This window comes from Pteronotus mesoamericanus, unplaced genomic scaffold (assembly GCF_021234165.1).
Source record: "Pteronotus mesoamericanus isolate MK-2021 breed Mesoamerican mustached bat unplaced genomic scaffold, CSHL_Meso_final contig_657, whole genome shotgun sequence".
In the NCBI taxonomy this organism is placed as follows: domain Eukaryota; kingdom Metazoa; phylum Chordata; class Mammalia; order Chiroptera; family Mormoopidae; genus Pteronotus; species Pteronotus mesoamericanus.
In genome coordinates this window covers 3526866-3541849 of record NW_026555229.1, presented here as the reverse complement: position 1 = coordinate 3541849, position 14984 = coordinate 3526866, and the positions used below count along the sequence as shown (strand labels likewise).

Below are 14984 nucleotides of genomic sequence, written 5' to 3'. Positions count from 1 at the left end.
ACCCAAGCGGCCTTTCTGCCTTAGAAACAGTGTCCGCGACCCGTTCAGGGCATCCTCCTCGCCCTTGGGCCCCCTTCCTCCGGCCTTGTATGAGCTGCGCTCCTGGGCTCTGGGGAGCGAGACGTTTATTTTATTTTTATTTTTTTTTTAACGAAGGGACGGGGCCCTTGGATCTAGCCTTTCTCGCGCTTCAGTCCCGCGGCGCGAGGCTGCGGTGGGGCGCCTGCAGCCGTGACCCTACCAGGCCCGGATTCCCTGCAAGGTGCCCTGCGCGCAAGCTCCCCCGGCCGCCGCACCCTGGTGCAGCGGCTGGGCGCCGCCACCGCCACCGAAGCCGCCCAGGTTGCTCATGTTCACAAAAGGGCCGCCTCCGGCCACGCTGCAGGCGGGCTGCATGGCTCCGGCTGTCGCAGAGGCCCCGCCGCCTCCGCCGCCGTTGCCGCCGCCGGCTGGGTACGCACAGCCGTAGCTACCACTGTAGGCCGCAGCCGCGGCGGCGGCAGCAGCCGCGGCTGCGGCAGCCGCGGCCGAGTTCCCATAGCCGTAGGCGGGGAAGCTGTTGTAGGAGTAGGCGCCCGCGCTCACGCTGTAGGGCGCACCGTAGGCTTGCGCGCCGGGCGTGACACATGGCTTGCCGTCCCGCACCAGCACCGGCACGGCCACGCGGCGCGGCGGCGGCGGGGGAGCGTGCGCACTCAGCTCTAGAGACTTGTCCTGCCGCTGTCTCTTGCACTTGTACCTGCGATTCTGGAACCAGATCTTCACCTGAGTGGACGTGAGCTTCAGGCTACTGGCGAGGTGCTCGCGCTCAGGCGCCGACAGGTACCGCTGCTGCTTGAACCTGCGTTCCAGCTCGAAGACCTGGGCTTGCGAGAAGAGGACCCGGGGCTTCCGGCGGCTTCGTGGCTTCGGCCTCTCGCTGTCCTCTGCCGCCTTACAGTCTCCGGCCGCCTCCAGAGGCTTCTTCAGCGGGCAGTTTTCTGCGGAAGAAAAACAACTGCGTCCCTTAGATGTTCCGGGCCTCGCGGCGGCTCCGATCCCAAAACACTGTGGCCCCACTTGATAGCAGTACGGAGAGAGCGGTAGTAGATGCTTGGAGTTTTGGAAAAGTTTGTGGTTCTTGGCACCGTGGGACCCTACGACCGCCCAAGTACAGTCAGAACGCCCTTGAGGCACGTTCCATGGGGAGGGGTAGTAAGTGCGCGTTTATTTAGAACTTGAGCATCTGAGAAAGAAGAGATTACCCTGTATTAAATGTGCGGCTCAGCGTGCTAATGACTATTTTCAGGATGCAAGTTTGCAACTACATAATAACTACAGTATTTGCAAACTTGTTTGCCTTCCAGTCTGTCACGGATAGCTGAAAGTGTGAGGCATGTTGGTATTTGGGGGTGAGTATGCGAGAGTTGTTCGAAAATCTGATAGGGAAGTGTCTGAGTGTAATGGTCATGCATTGCCCAGGGACTGTGTTTTGCTCTTTAACGACTACATGCTCATAACTAAATGTTAGTGTGATGTCTGTGCTACCTTAGAAAAAGAAATTTGATTGAATGATTTAAACAGTTTCGTGTCGATTTTAGGCCCACGGAGCTGTCAGAACACAGGCCTTGGCTTTGAACACATCAAATCTCCTCTTGGGGAAAGAGATTAGACTGTGTCCCCTCAGAAACAAACGTTTCCTTGGAGCTTTTATTCAGTTATCCGATTTCCCTACCCAAGTCACCTCCCATCCGATGTGAGTGGCTGGGATTTTGGACTAAGTTCGGCGCGGTTTTTCCTCAGCCCACAGCCGCTTAGTTTGGGACACAAAGCAAAACGTTACAATTTTTTTTTTTTTTTAAAGGCTGGGGCCTCAGGGGCGTGATTGCTCTGCCGAACGGGCTGTGTTCCCTTGCACTTTCCAGCTATCCCCTATCCCCTCCCTCTCTACCCGGAGCTGTAGGTTCGAGAACGCTGAACTCCAAGTAGGGATGTGAGGAAATCACTCTGCTGGTCTCTACCAAAGTTCCTGTGCCCTGCGGGCCCTGCGGACGCTGCAGACACAACCTGCTTGGACCCTCTCTTCTGAGAAGAGGGACCAGTTCTCTGGCATCAGAGAACTCGTCTCATGCTAGAGGGAAAGTAAAAAAGATTCAGGTTATTGCCCCTCTAGCTCTTGGGAAGAGCAAAAATACAGTGAGCTGCCCGGACCCAGCAGCTGAGCCCCTGTTGCTTATCAGCATCAGGGCAGCAATAACTACTTTCTCTCCCCTTGGGGGCTGCATCGACCCCTCTTTGGGAGGAGTCGTTATCAGGGTCTCTTGGTCCTTTTCCCTGCGCCCCAGCACCTGCTTTTTGTGGAGTTGTCATTGACCAGGGCGAGGTATGACCCCAGCCAAAGGGTAAAGGGGCAGGCAGCCATGCTGGTAAGGTTTGTGGGCTATTTGTGGACGCTCCGCCATTGCTCCAGATGTGCGGGTGCATTTTTTCCCCCCCTGTACTCACTTTGGCTCCGGTCCCTCACGATCTCGGACTCCTCTTCATGTTCCTTAGGCCCACTGCACGAGTCTCGCAGGACTGCGTGGACATAGCTCTGGGGACAGAGTCCCGAATCCCCGTGGCCATCGGCTGTGGCCAGTGAGTTCAAATAGGACAGTTTCTCGCCCTCCTCTTCCTCGTCTTCTTCCCCTCCGTCAGAAAATTGTGTCCCATCCGCAGCGGCCAGCATGCAGGGTGCCGAGTGGAAGTGGTGCTCCAAGTCCGCTTGCAAGTGAGCGCCGTGGAAGTGCTGTTGCTGCTGCTGCTGCTCCAGGTTCAAAATGTCTTTGACTGAGAAAGGGGTGGAGGTGACCGGGCTTGGTAACATCATCAGGGCCACTTAATTGTCCAGTCCAAATACTCAATAAATTCCAGCGGGGGCGGGGAGGAAGCACCGCGGCACCAGCGCTCCTTCTGGACTCCACCGCTGCTGCCGAGTAGGGTTTTTGACAGACCCGGTCCGGCTCCAGTCTAAATCGCCTCCATTGGCCCAGACCTGGGAGTCTGGGTTTTGTTACAACCACTGCAGAGACTGGGGCCTCCGCTGTGAAGCCTGTGTCTGGCCTTCATGCGTCATGTCGGGGGCGGGGCTCTCGCCTTGGCCTCCCTTCCCATTGGTTCCAGGTCATGTGGACCACGCCCCCGGCATCCACTGAGTAGGGTGTAGTGGTGCTACCAGAATTGACAAGGACTAGTGTAGAGTCTCGAGGGAAGTTCAAGTCCCAGCTAGTGAGGCTGCACCACGTTGGGTGCCCGAACACTGACTCCTACGCCTCCTGGCTGCAGCTTCCCGGCCAGCGCCAGTTCTGGGAGGCTTCCTGTCTGCAAATCAACTCCAGGAAGGATGGATGGCCCAGGAGCGTGATTTTTCCAGCTGTTGCCGGTCAGGAAAGTTCCTGGCCTGTAAATACCAGGCACTGGATCCCCAAGAAGACAGAATGTGTTATATATGTCTATAGATTAGCGACGTGTCTATTCCTGCCTCGTTGCCTTTGCTCAAGCTGTTCCCTCCAATTGAAACACTTCCCCACCCTTGATTCCATGAGTCAAAAGCTGTTCTCCAAGGTTCTGTTCAAATACCACCTTTCTCCAAGGAAGCAAGCTCCCTGATTGCCTAGCCAGAAGTCATCTCTCTCGAATCTGAACTTGCAGCACGTGTTAGTAAAGGACATGTGTGTCACTTATTACTTCCCACCTACTACTGTAGCCGTATTGCTTGCCTGCTCAACCCAGGTAACTATGAGCCCCTGAGGGCAGGATGCTGGTTGCATTTGCGCTCCTAGCCTTTGCAGCAACTGCACTAAGCAGGTATGTGAAAGACCATACAGTGAAGTGAGTTATTACTGAAATTTGTTGTCCTGGTTTGAATCCTAGCCTAGTCAGTGTGTGGCCTTGGGTGTTTCTAAGCCTCAGTTTCTTTGTTTGCAAAAAGGAGACAGTAATACCTTCTTCAGGGTTGCTGCCAGGAATAAATGAGGCAAAACATGTCAGGAACTAAGAGAAGTCCCCATGCATGTTAAGTGCTCAAATACATGTCAATTACAGCCATTCAACCTGAGAGGTCAAGCAGTGTTTGTTGACTGCACTGGTGATGACATAGCTGGAGTGCCATGCACAAGGCTCCGTCTTGAGTGCAGGATCTGTCCTCAGAAGGGAGGCAACCCAGCCATGGAGGCTGTCTTTTCCGTCTATTGAAATTGGGCGCCTGTTTCTAGGCCTTGACCCTTGGTGGCATCTAATTTTTCCAACCCACACTCCATCTGGCACCCTCATGCGGCCCTGCCCTAGTTGTTTTCTGGGTGAATCTGTGGTATTCCCTGAGATTCTGGAAACTCTGAGCTGGTAGGGATTATCTTCCAGTACAATAGGTGTTCGCTTGCCATCACACCTAGCCCAGTGAGGAGCAGCGGTCGCTGCTGTGAGGCCCACAGAAAGACCGTGAACAGTGCTGGCCTTGAAAAAAGAGAGATCTTTTCCCTGCCCAACCTTGGTGCCCTTGATCCAGCCCTAGCCTCCCCAAGCATTTTTTGGCGGCCATGGTGGTGGAGCTGGAAGAGACCGGAGTATCAGCTGGAAGGAGCAGGGTGGACCGTGCAGGGACTGTGGACAATGTCCCTGGCTGGTTGCAGACATGGAATGGGAGTCGGGGCAGAGTGGAGAGCTGCCAGGTGCCCCCTTTGCCCCCCCTTCCCCGGCAAGGCAGTAGGAGTGGGTGTCCAAGGCCTGGGAGAGAAAGAACAGCCGGTCGGGAGGGGATAGAGGCGGGGCTGTTCAGGAGGGAACGGAAATGCTTGGGGAGTCAGCCCCTGGGGCGCTGGGGAGCTGGGATGCAGCAGCACGGGCCACGTGCGCTGGGGAGTACTTAGGTGGTGGTTGCCGGTGGGCTGCGGGGAGGCCCTCTTTGGGCAGGGCTTTGCACCAGGAAGACTATACCACAGCTACAGGGGCACCCGTGCCTTTCTGCTTTGAATTCTCAGACCGTTGGCGGCCCAGGCGGGCTGGCGTCTCCAAACCAGGCCATGGTGTTGCAGAGAGAAGGATGAGCCTGGTTTTGTGGCAGATCAACAACGCTTGGGCGCAAAGATCCAGAAAGAGGTGGGGGTGAGTGCAGGGCACTGCGGGGAGGGGATCCTTGAATGTGTGCGTTGTGGTGGCAGGCAAGTGTAAAAGAAGGAAGCTGCGTTCCAGCTTCACTTTCTGCCCCCATCTCTAGGGCTAGAGGTTGCCCCGGGAATGTTTCTTGTCCCCTAAGGACCCCATTTCCCACCTATCCACCCCCGGATGTTTTTCTTGTGTGATTTCAAGATTCAGGGAAAAAAGAAAGAAAAAGACAAAAGCTACCAAAACTATCTCTCATTTCTAACCAAAGCCTGCATTTCTCCTTGCTACACTTCTCTTGCTTCTCTGCAGGCTTTGCTTTTAGGCTCAGGGGCACTGAGAACAACAAGGTATGCCCACATACCGGCTGCCGCTGGTATCTACCCAGTTGCCTCTGCCCTGAGCACACAGAAGGCTGTCTCCTCCCCACCCGCAGGCCCAGTCAGTTGTTTTCCTCCAAACCCGCTGCCACCAGTACTCAGCCAGGTACCCCTGGGCCAGGCTGAGTGGCTTATCCCCTGCATCCCCTGGTCAGTTGCTCCTCAGCAGGCTGCCTGGGGACTCAGTTCAGAACTACTGGGCTGAAAGCAGGTGAGGATCTGGAGCCCGGGGAGCCCAGGTGCAGGGGCCTAGCAGGCAGTTTCTGTGCCCTGTCCCTCTTTTCTCACACCCAGCCATGAGCAGGGCTGATCGAGCCGGCGGGAGGCTTCTACTTGATACCTGGAGCTGATCTTGGCCTCATGCCCTGTGCAGGGGTTCAGGGTGTCTCCCGCTGCCCTCCCCTGGTTTTTCAGGTTGCTTTTTGTGGGTCTGGTTCCCTCCAAGCAGACCTTCCCAGCAGGGATCCCCACCAGGCCAATCCTATCTAAGTGGCCTGCCTTTCTGGGAGCTGAGCTGCCTGCAGCCTGCAGCCCCGAGGACCTGGAGAGAGTACACACCACCAGCTGTGCACCCCTCTTGGGGAGGAGAGCGCCAGAGCAGTGGTACTTTACAGCCGCCTGTGGTGCTCCGGAGTCACTTATCAGGACGTGGAATCTGGTTCCAAGGAGTATCCAGTTACGATCATGTTCTGGGGCATTTGCATTCTCTTGTCTGAAAAGAGGATCTTTAAAATCCCGGAGCTGTGCTCAACTAATAATAGGTTTTCGTTCCAGATAGTTTAGCTAATTACTGTCATATAAAGTAAATATCATCACATCCATGGAAGCGTTTGATTTTATTTTAATCGAGTGTACCTGCCTATATATGCTTGTCACATTATACATTTATGCAAGTCCCCCTCCTGCCTTAAGTGATAAAGATCATAGTAAAACAATGGCAAATTCTGAGGGGCAAGTGCTATATAGGTGTGTAAGCAATAAATAAAACTATGCCTTTTATAGAAGAAAGTCACATGCTAATCATTACAGTAAATATATTATCAAATAAAAATGTGATGCTTCTTTGAAAACTGTAATGCATTCCCATAAGTTATTATCCTCTACACAAAAATTGCTTCATTAACATACATATAAATATAGGCAGATAATCAATCATTTTAGTTAAATAAGCCTCCGCTTTTGTTGTTACCATCCAACTATACAAATAACCAGTTAATTATGTAACCAATGCCACAAGAAAGTTCAAAGTTATTGCGGCTTTCTAATCTAAATGTAGCACCAAAGTCAGAAGTGATTTTTCTATTACAACATGAAAAACCATCTGTGATGAACTTACAGCTAAACTACATGATAACATTTCAGCAGAATTTTTTCATATAATTTTTCATTTTTATTGCTTTCCTAGAAATTTTATCTTTAATGGCTCTTACCAAAAAATAAAAAAAGAAATGAAATAAAAGGAAAAATTTTTTCCTCTTTAGGGGCAGCACTAAATAGGGTTTTTTGTTGTTGGTGGTGGTGTGTATGTGTACAATTGTTTTGGTTTGGTTTTTAGTTGAGGGATGTTAGAAAATGATTCAAAAATTTTGAGCAATCTAAAGGCAATCGTGTTTTGTGAGGAGGTTAAATACATTTTCTACTTTTCAAGAAACATCAGTCAACTTAGTAGGTCAGTCCCAGAAAGCATCGAACTGATCTAACTCCTACAGAGGAAATTTTTCCTCATTTTGGTAATTTTGTAAGTGATTTAAAAATGGTGTTTTGGACATTTCAGCTTGTTTTGTATGTGTTTACATGCCAGATTTTTCCATTTTGTGTTTGGAATTGAGTTTTCTTAATAAGTTACCACTTTCTTTTCCTTGGAGAAAACCAGTCTACGTTCAGTAATCCTGTAATTCTTTGTAAATTACAGGCCCTTACTGAGGAAGTGAGTTTCGATTTCTCAGGGAGAGGACCTTCCATATCTATATGTATCTGCGCCACTCCAAAATATTTTATGATAACAATGTAAATACAACTTTTGTCACCAAAACAAGTTCTATTCTGCCAAGAAAACACACATCAGAAAATCTAACTTTGTCTAATAAAAATTAATGCAATATTTTTCAAACAAAATCACCCAAATAAAGGATGCCCAAACACAGACATTTATTTCTACTGTTTGCATCCTCTTTTTGGTAGTGCAGAGAAGGTTTTAACTCGGGGATTAAACTGGAATTCTGAATGCATTCTTTAACTTTTTTTTTTTTTTGGTGTGAGCTAAACTTCCTGTAGCGAAATTTCAATGTCTATAGACGTTAAAAAATATAGTCTGACTTCAGAACTGCAGCTGCAGTCTTTGGCCAATAAATTCACTTAAACCAGAGCGTCCGCCTGCTTGGTGCAGATCTTTGAGCCATAACAGTGGGAGGTGGGGGAATGTGGTCATCACGTTCCAAGGAACGGAGATTCTTCGTGACTCTTCTCACCGCGATCTTTTCAACCCTGTCTGCTCTCAACCGCAAGCTGTAGGACTTTGTCCACGGATGTAGAAATCTTTTCTCCATATCTCTGTGGGGGTCAATTTGGAGTAAATAACTTCAAACCGTTTGAGAACGAAAAAGACCTTTCTCACTTGGAAAGAAATCTTTGCCACAGCTTTGTGGCTAAAGCAACTCCTTGTCTCTTCTTCACAGCGTCCGGCCTGGAGGTCCGGGTCTTTGGTCCGCAACCTGAAAGCGGTTCCCAAGGTGCAGCAGGAACTTTTGCTCCGTGAGTAGACAATCGAGTCTGCCGGTCTAGTCGCCAACTTGCTCTTGATTCTCTGAAGCGGTGGGGACATCTAACAATTACCACCGCCCTGGCGACAACCCCAGCTTGCCAGACCCTGCAGGGATTGGGCCGGGGCGGGGGGGGGGGGGGGGGGGGGCGCGGTGCTGCTGTGGACTGCTGGCCTTGATCCGCACAGGCCAGGGACCTGACCTGTAAAGGACCAAGGCCCCAGGCAGCCGCGGGACACCACTGTGCACTGCTACAGGGACCAAAGGCGCAACGCGCAGGAGGAGCCAGGCCCACACACTCGGGCCTCTACATCGCAGCCTCCACAGCCGGCAGAGACGCCGCTGTGTCACGTCGGACGGAGATGAAGAATCCAAGGCCATGAGGCTGCAGGAACTGTAAGGTTGCCAGGCCTCACTCCACCCTGCCAGCCACCGGCGCGCGGCTCCAAGCCTGTGCACTTTGTGGGCACTGAGGACTGGAGTGCGGGGCTTTCTCCCCGGCGCGTCTTTCTCCTGTTGCCGGCCACGAGCCCGGGGCCCTACCAAGGAACCCGGGGCCGACCCCGCTGGACCTCTGTCCTTGAACCCGCCTGTAGGTTCTCGAACTCTTCTCCACCTCTCCGGACTCCTTCCTGACTATCGGGGAAAAAGACCTCACCTCTGGCGACTCGCGGTACTCAGAGACCTGGGAGAACCTCGGAGTTCGCGACCCCAAAACTTCTGTGGCAATCCTCCTCTTCCGCCCCAAAGCCCGTCTCTTTTCCCTTTGGCCCCTTCTGCTTTCACTGGGGCCCATCTCTTGCTCCTCCACCTCATCCCTTCCTCACTCCCCTCTTTTCCTCACTCTCCTTCCCCCCAGCTCCTTTCTCTCATCTCCTCCTCCCTCTGACTTCTTTCTCACTGGATCTCCGTTCCTGCACACCTGTTTCTCTCTCTTATTTTTTCACTCCCTCCCCTTTCCACTTTAATTTTATTCCTCTCACCCCTCTTTTCTCACTTTTTCACTCTGACGCTGCCACATTTTCTTTTCCCGGGACCCTATAGGCTTTTGATGCGGAGAGAAATCCCCTATCTGGCACCAGAGAACTTGTACAGGTTGGACCACACTAGTAGAGCCCCACCCCACTCCTGAACCCCAGGCCCCCTACCCTCCATTTCATAGGCATGCTTACTCTGTCTTGGGAACTGTTCATAAAAATGCCCAAGCACCTTGGGTGTGTGATAGGGACCCTCCATTGCACCCCGCTCCAACCTGTAGGACCCCTCTCACCTCCCTGCCCACCAACCTCCAGCAGCCTCAGCTGTGGACCCTGACCCATCTGTGGGGCTCCAGGTGGCAAACTTGGCCACCTTTTCTATGGAAATCCCCGCTCCAGGCGGATCCTGCAGAGCCTCCGCTTCCTTCTATTGTGGCGGCCCAAAGAGGATCACAGAGGAGCTGAAGGGGAGCATAGGACCCAGGCCCCCAACATCCCCTGAGAACACAGATGGGGGCTTTCAGGCCAGGGCCACCCCCACCCCCCACCCCCCACTACACACACAGGCAGAGCAGACTGAGCCAACCTTCCCTTCTCCTTTCCTGCCAGCCCCACTGTAGATTAGGGGGCAGTTTAGCCTTGAGATCATCCCAGCTGGGAAGTATTGAAGTGCTTCTCAGACTGCTTTAAAATGCAGGGGCCAAATCTGGGAGAGCAGAGTTAGGTTCCCCCACCCTCACAGCACTCTGTAGCTGTCCCCAGCACACTTGTAACCTCTTCCTAGCTGCTGGGTAGGGAGCCAGAGGGGACACCGAGTCACTGGTCTCCGGCGAGGAGACAGGATCTGGAGCTGTCTGCCCGTGAGTCGGGCTCCCCAGCTGCATGGTCGGCAGCCAGCCAATCTCCATCCCCTTACCTCCCATCTGCAACCCTGTTTCTGAGGTTGACGGCAGTTGCTACAATCTGATAAATATGGATTTCCAGCAAATGCACGCAGACCTGACATGCATGTTTCTATGGACTTACCTTTCTCTTTGAATGAAAAGGCATGTGCTTTCCTGTGTGAACACATCAGTGTGCACATGCAGATCGGCATGGGGAAGAAGGCACTTAGGACTCCCCATAAACGCAGGCTCACACTAGAGCGCTGCATTTTCAGAGAGTGTGGTGAAAACAGGAGCGCTCGGCCAACATCCATTCTGAAACTCCCTCCCTCCCTTTCTCCCCACAAAAACGTGAATTACGGGTAGTGACATGAGATTTGAAGAGAAGTATTTATATGATCCAAGATGAAAACTAGCTTTCATGAGTATCAGATGCACTATTTCCATTCAGGCAATTTATGGGATCATTACAATTAGTCTTGTCCAAAGTGGTCTCATAAGGACCTGTCTAAGCTACAGTCAGAGAAGAGGGGATAGATTTTTATTACCAGAGTTGTAATGACTGTGTGTGTTCTTGAAAGTAATAAAACCACATTGAAATTATTCTGTAATTTAGACTTTTAAAAACTCCACACATCCCCTTCCCATTAGTATAGTAGGGAGGGTAGTCCGTGTGTATGTCTGTGTACTATCGTAACCCTCACACTGAGTGAACACAGACATGAGCACATATGAATGTTTTACACCTCCCACCACCAGTAAGCCAGTGTGTCCATGAATGGATGCGCGCAAACCTCGGGAGCACGCACCCCTCCTCTACGGGGAGAGCCCACAGAATGAGGACGTTGGGTTTGGGGTGGGGGCCTGGGAAGACTGAACTTTCTCTAAATTATATTCACACTTCATGCCTCTGTCTTGGGCCAAAGTGTTGACTCAGGGCCGCTTTTGTAGTCTTGTAACCTCAAACCAACCCTTCAGCCCCGATAAGCAGCAGTTTTCTCACCTGTAAAAGGAGATAATAATGGCGCAGACTTTATGGGCCTGCAGTAAGGATTAAAGAAATGATGGGCTTACAGAGCCCTCAGGATGGAGAGGTGTGTAGTAAGTGTTCTTATGATGGGCCTCAGGGTGGGTATGAGGAGTGGGTGTTAAGCACAAGGAGGAAGGCTCTGAACTTCTCTTCCCCTGAGCAGAGCTCAGGGAGCAGTATTCCCAGGTACCCGCTTTTCTCACTTGGGGAAAAAAAACCCTAAACATTACTTAGTTATCAATCAAATTTTGTGCTTTTTATTTTGGCCCCCAAACAAGGAGACTAGTTCTCTTAATCATTGGAGTTTTGGGATATCTGAGTACTTTTGGAATCACCAACAGGATCCTCTTGGACCCCCCCTCCCACCTACCCTACAGAACACACAGGCATATCAAACAAATCCTGCACCCTGACCCAGCTTTCCGCTCCCACAAATGCATCATTTTTTAGCTGCAGTAAACAAATCCCCGAAGTCTCACGTCATTGTTATCATGTTTAGATAAAGATCTGGCCAATTAGTGTCCATGCTGGAATGTAAATAAATCAGCAGCCCAGGACCTACCCCTGCGGGCAGTGGGTGGTGGGTGTCCCTCTCCCCACCCTGCCCTAGTGCAACGTCCCACACACTTCATTTTCTCCTTTTCCTTCTGGTAGGGGTGAGAACATCTGACCTTCAGTTTCACATGGTATCTGATCTCTACACTCTGTCCCACATCCGCTGTGTGACTTCAGGCAAGTCACCTACCCTCTCTGAGCCTGTTCCTTTTTCCATAAAGAGAAGTTATTGATGACTACCTCTCAGGTAGGAGTGAGCAGCAATAACAATAGATACAATACTGCTAATAACAGTAACACCAATAATACTCCCACCAGCAATGGTCATATAGAGAGCATTGGTTACTTTTCATGGCTTTCCTACAAGCACATGTATGACTCAGGGTAATAACCTCCTCACTCCCAGCTCCCACATAAACTATCAGACCGCTGGCGAGAGACCTCGGTAGGACTGGGGGCTGGGAGACTGCTGGCTATGAGGATCAGAGAACAGTGCCAGGAGTGCTGTAAACCCTTCCTAAGTGTCCACCATTGTTATTGTTTCTGCTTCTTGCAACAGCTCTCGTCTATGGCCCTATTCATTAAGCATTTTTTTCAGAGGAGGAAACTGAGGCTCAGAGAGGTGAGGTAACTTGCCCAAGTTTAAGTTCCTTGCATTCCACGTTCAGCTCCCTCTCTCTGCTCCTGCGACTTTCCTGGACAGCCCCAGCATTACCAGGATGAGCTCCGCACATGGGCTATTTGCCCAGGCACTGTTCTTTCTGTTTTTGCAAATTCCAGTTCGACAGCCATCCCCCTCCCCAAACGTTCCAGTAGGGCCCAGGTGGCAGTCCGCAGCCCTGGAGAAGAATGTGTTAGAATGTGCCCAGGTGAGGGGATTGACTGGAGGCTACCTTGAAAATAAACACTGCTGGGAGGTGGGGTGGAGCCCTGTGGAGTCCCCCAACTCTCCAGGGGCATCTCCTCAGAACTGCTTCCCTTCTTCCCATCCCTGCTCTTCTTAGCTCTCTCTTCAAAAAGAAGCGGGTGCTGCCACACCCTATGCTCTGCCTTCTGAAGTGCCTGCCATGGAGTTAATATTAATCACAATAGTAAACTTCCCACTGGTGAACAAAATGTTCCACATGCACGATTTTATTGCTCTTCCCCTCTCAATTAGAGCCACGGAAATTGAGGCCCGCAAAAAGAAATTACTTGTCCCAGGTCATAGAGCACACAAAAGGGATGGGTGCAACAGTTCCAGGCCCTTGCACTAGACACTGCTGCTCCACCTCATAGGTAGGCTGGAGAGACCGTCCTGCACAAGTCTGATTCCAAGAACCAGGACTCCAAGGCCACCTGCCCCCAGGGGGACCATCCCCTAGCTATCCATAGATTGAGTGTCTAGCATTAGGGCCACTGAGCTGACGTGAGTCCAGAGATCTAGCTCTGGGAGCGCCTCAAGCCCCAATCCCAGTCCCTGGGAACAGGCTACAGGGCTTTGGGAGGAGGTGCCCCTCTCTCTGCCCGGACCTCTCATCTACTATGCCCAGTCCCTCCGAAGAAGGAACTTCTCACTGGAAACCAACCGCTGCAGCCTAGCGGGGGCGGGGACATGCCAGACCTTGGACACCAGGCCCCTGGGAATCTGAGCAAGTGCCTGCACCTCTAGTGTGCACAGTGCGCTTCTTAGTGCAGAGCGGTGGGTTCAAATCCTGTTTCCACTTTGTCTCTGGGCAAATTCCTTAATTGTGAGCCCTGCTTTTCTGATTTGTAGAACTGGAAATACTGAAAGTACCTATCACATTGGTCACACTGAAGATGAAAGATTACCCCAGTGAAGCACTTAGCGTTGTGACTAGTACAGTAAACTCTCAGTCAATGTTAGTTTATTAGTATTAACTCCAGGACTAGTGGGGGCTGACTGAATCCGTTTCTCTGTATAAGCGCTGCGTTCCCATTCGCACTGAGGCTGAGGATGGGACCCTCGGTGGGCCGTGGCTGGATACACAGGTGCGGGTTGTTTGGGAGAAGGGCCGGTTAACGCCTGTTCCACTGGGTTTGGGGCTGGGCTCGGGCGGTAACAGAAACGCAAACAGCGGTGGCGCGACTTTCTAGGCGTGTGCGCCTGTCCCAAGCCACGTGCGTGCTCAGGCCTGTGTGTGTCGGGGTCCCAGTTGACGCGCCTGCGGGGACCTCACCTGCTCCGGATTCAGATTTCCGCCCCGGCAAGAACCTTCAGTTTACCTGACGGATGCGTGTTGTCCACGCTGTGTACACAAACTCTGGAGCACGACTGGAGCCCCGAGTGCTCGGCCTCCGGCTCATCGAAAAATTTACGCTATTAATGGTTATTTTATTTATATCGTTAGAATTGTCCCCCTGGGTCTGTTTACACCAACGTCTGGCTGTCCCAGCCGCAGTGTTTGGACAGGGGATTACACTAATGGATGGTGAGCCGGGAGTGGGGGAAGGCGGCTGGGCTGGAAACGGGGCTCCGGGCTGCCTAGTGGGGTGGGCCTGGAGGGAAGACGGAGCAGGCCTCTCCTGGGCTCGACCTCTGACCTTAGGAGGGAAGGAAACGTGTCTGCCCGCGATAGGAAGCTTTGGCCTCCGGTGGGGTGGAGGCTGGAGGTGCCTGCTCCTGGGAGGCCCCTACCCTTCTTCTCTCAGGGCTGTTTCCCAAATCGAGGTCGCCCCGCTCGGATGCGCACGCGTCAACAAGTAAACAAGACCTGGAGCTCCCAGGATGGCGGCCGCTTTGATTCTCCCTGTAGGTGGCGGCCAGTTTAGTGCTGCGGCCTCCAAATCCGGATTATAGCTGAGCCCCGGGCGCCTGGCGGTCGGCCGGGTTAGAGTCGCCTTCAGCCTTCAAAGGGCGGCCACCCAGCGGTCCGCAATGTTCCCCAAATTGGGACGGCCCCACCGGCCCCGGCCCCAGGTGCGCACCGGTATATCCACAGAGCTCTCTGGAGCAAAACGCGGCCTGTGCACCCACCACGCGCCCTGGAAAGGCCGCTGCCACCTGCTAGCGGGCAGGTAGCCCACCCGCTGGCGCCCAGGGCTAACAAGGATTTCTAGGATCTTGGCAGCCTTCAGCTGGAAAAGACTAGGCCTGGAATTCTGGCTTTGGAGCCACGCGTCTTTACTCCACTGCTAGGGCTGACGCGTTAAAATAACATTTGGTTAGCTTTTACTAGTGCCAGACACCGTGCTAAGCATTTTTACTCTTCACAACAATCCTAGGAACTATTATCTCATTTAGAGAAGAGGAAACTCTCCTAAAGAGTTTAAGTCAGGGCTAG

The 14984-nt window shown here is 52.2% G+C and overlaps 1 protein-coding gene across 1 annotated transcript; it reads right to left on the bottom strand.

Moving 5' to 3' along the window:
• Window positions 1–237: 237 nt before the first annotated feature.
• NKX2-3 (NK2 homeobox 3) lies at window positions 238–2848 on the bottom strand. The gene is made up of 2 exons (XM_054581717.1): window positions 2485–2848; window positions 238–980 (listed from the first exon to the last, which is right to left on the bottom strand). Exons 1-2 carry the CDS (start codon window positions 2846–2848, stop codon window positions 238–240), a joined length of 1107 nt encoding a protein of 368 aa, XP_054437692.1.
• Between the last annotated feature and the right edge of the window lie 12136 nt (window positions 2849–14984).

Coding starts and splice junctions, on each gene's coding strand:
- NKX2-3 (XM_054581717.1), bottom strand. CDS start 2,848: ATGATGTTACCAAGCCCGGTCACCTCCACCCCTTTCTCAGTCAAAGAC. Junction 981..2,484: donor CGTGAGGGACCGGAGCCAAA/GTGAGTACAGGG, acceptor TTTCTTCCGCAG/AAAACTGCCCGCTGAAGAAG.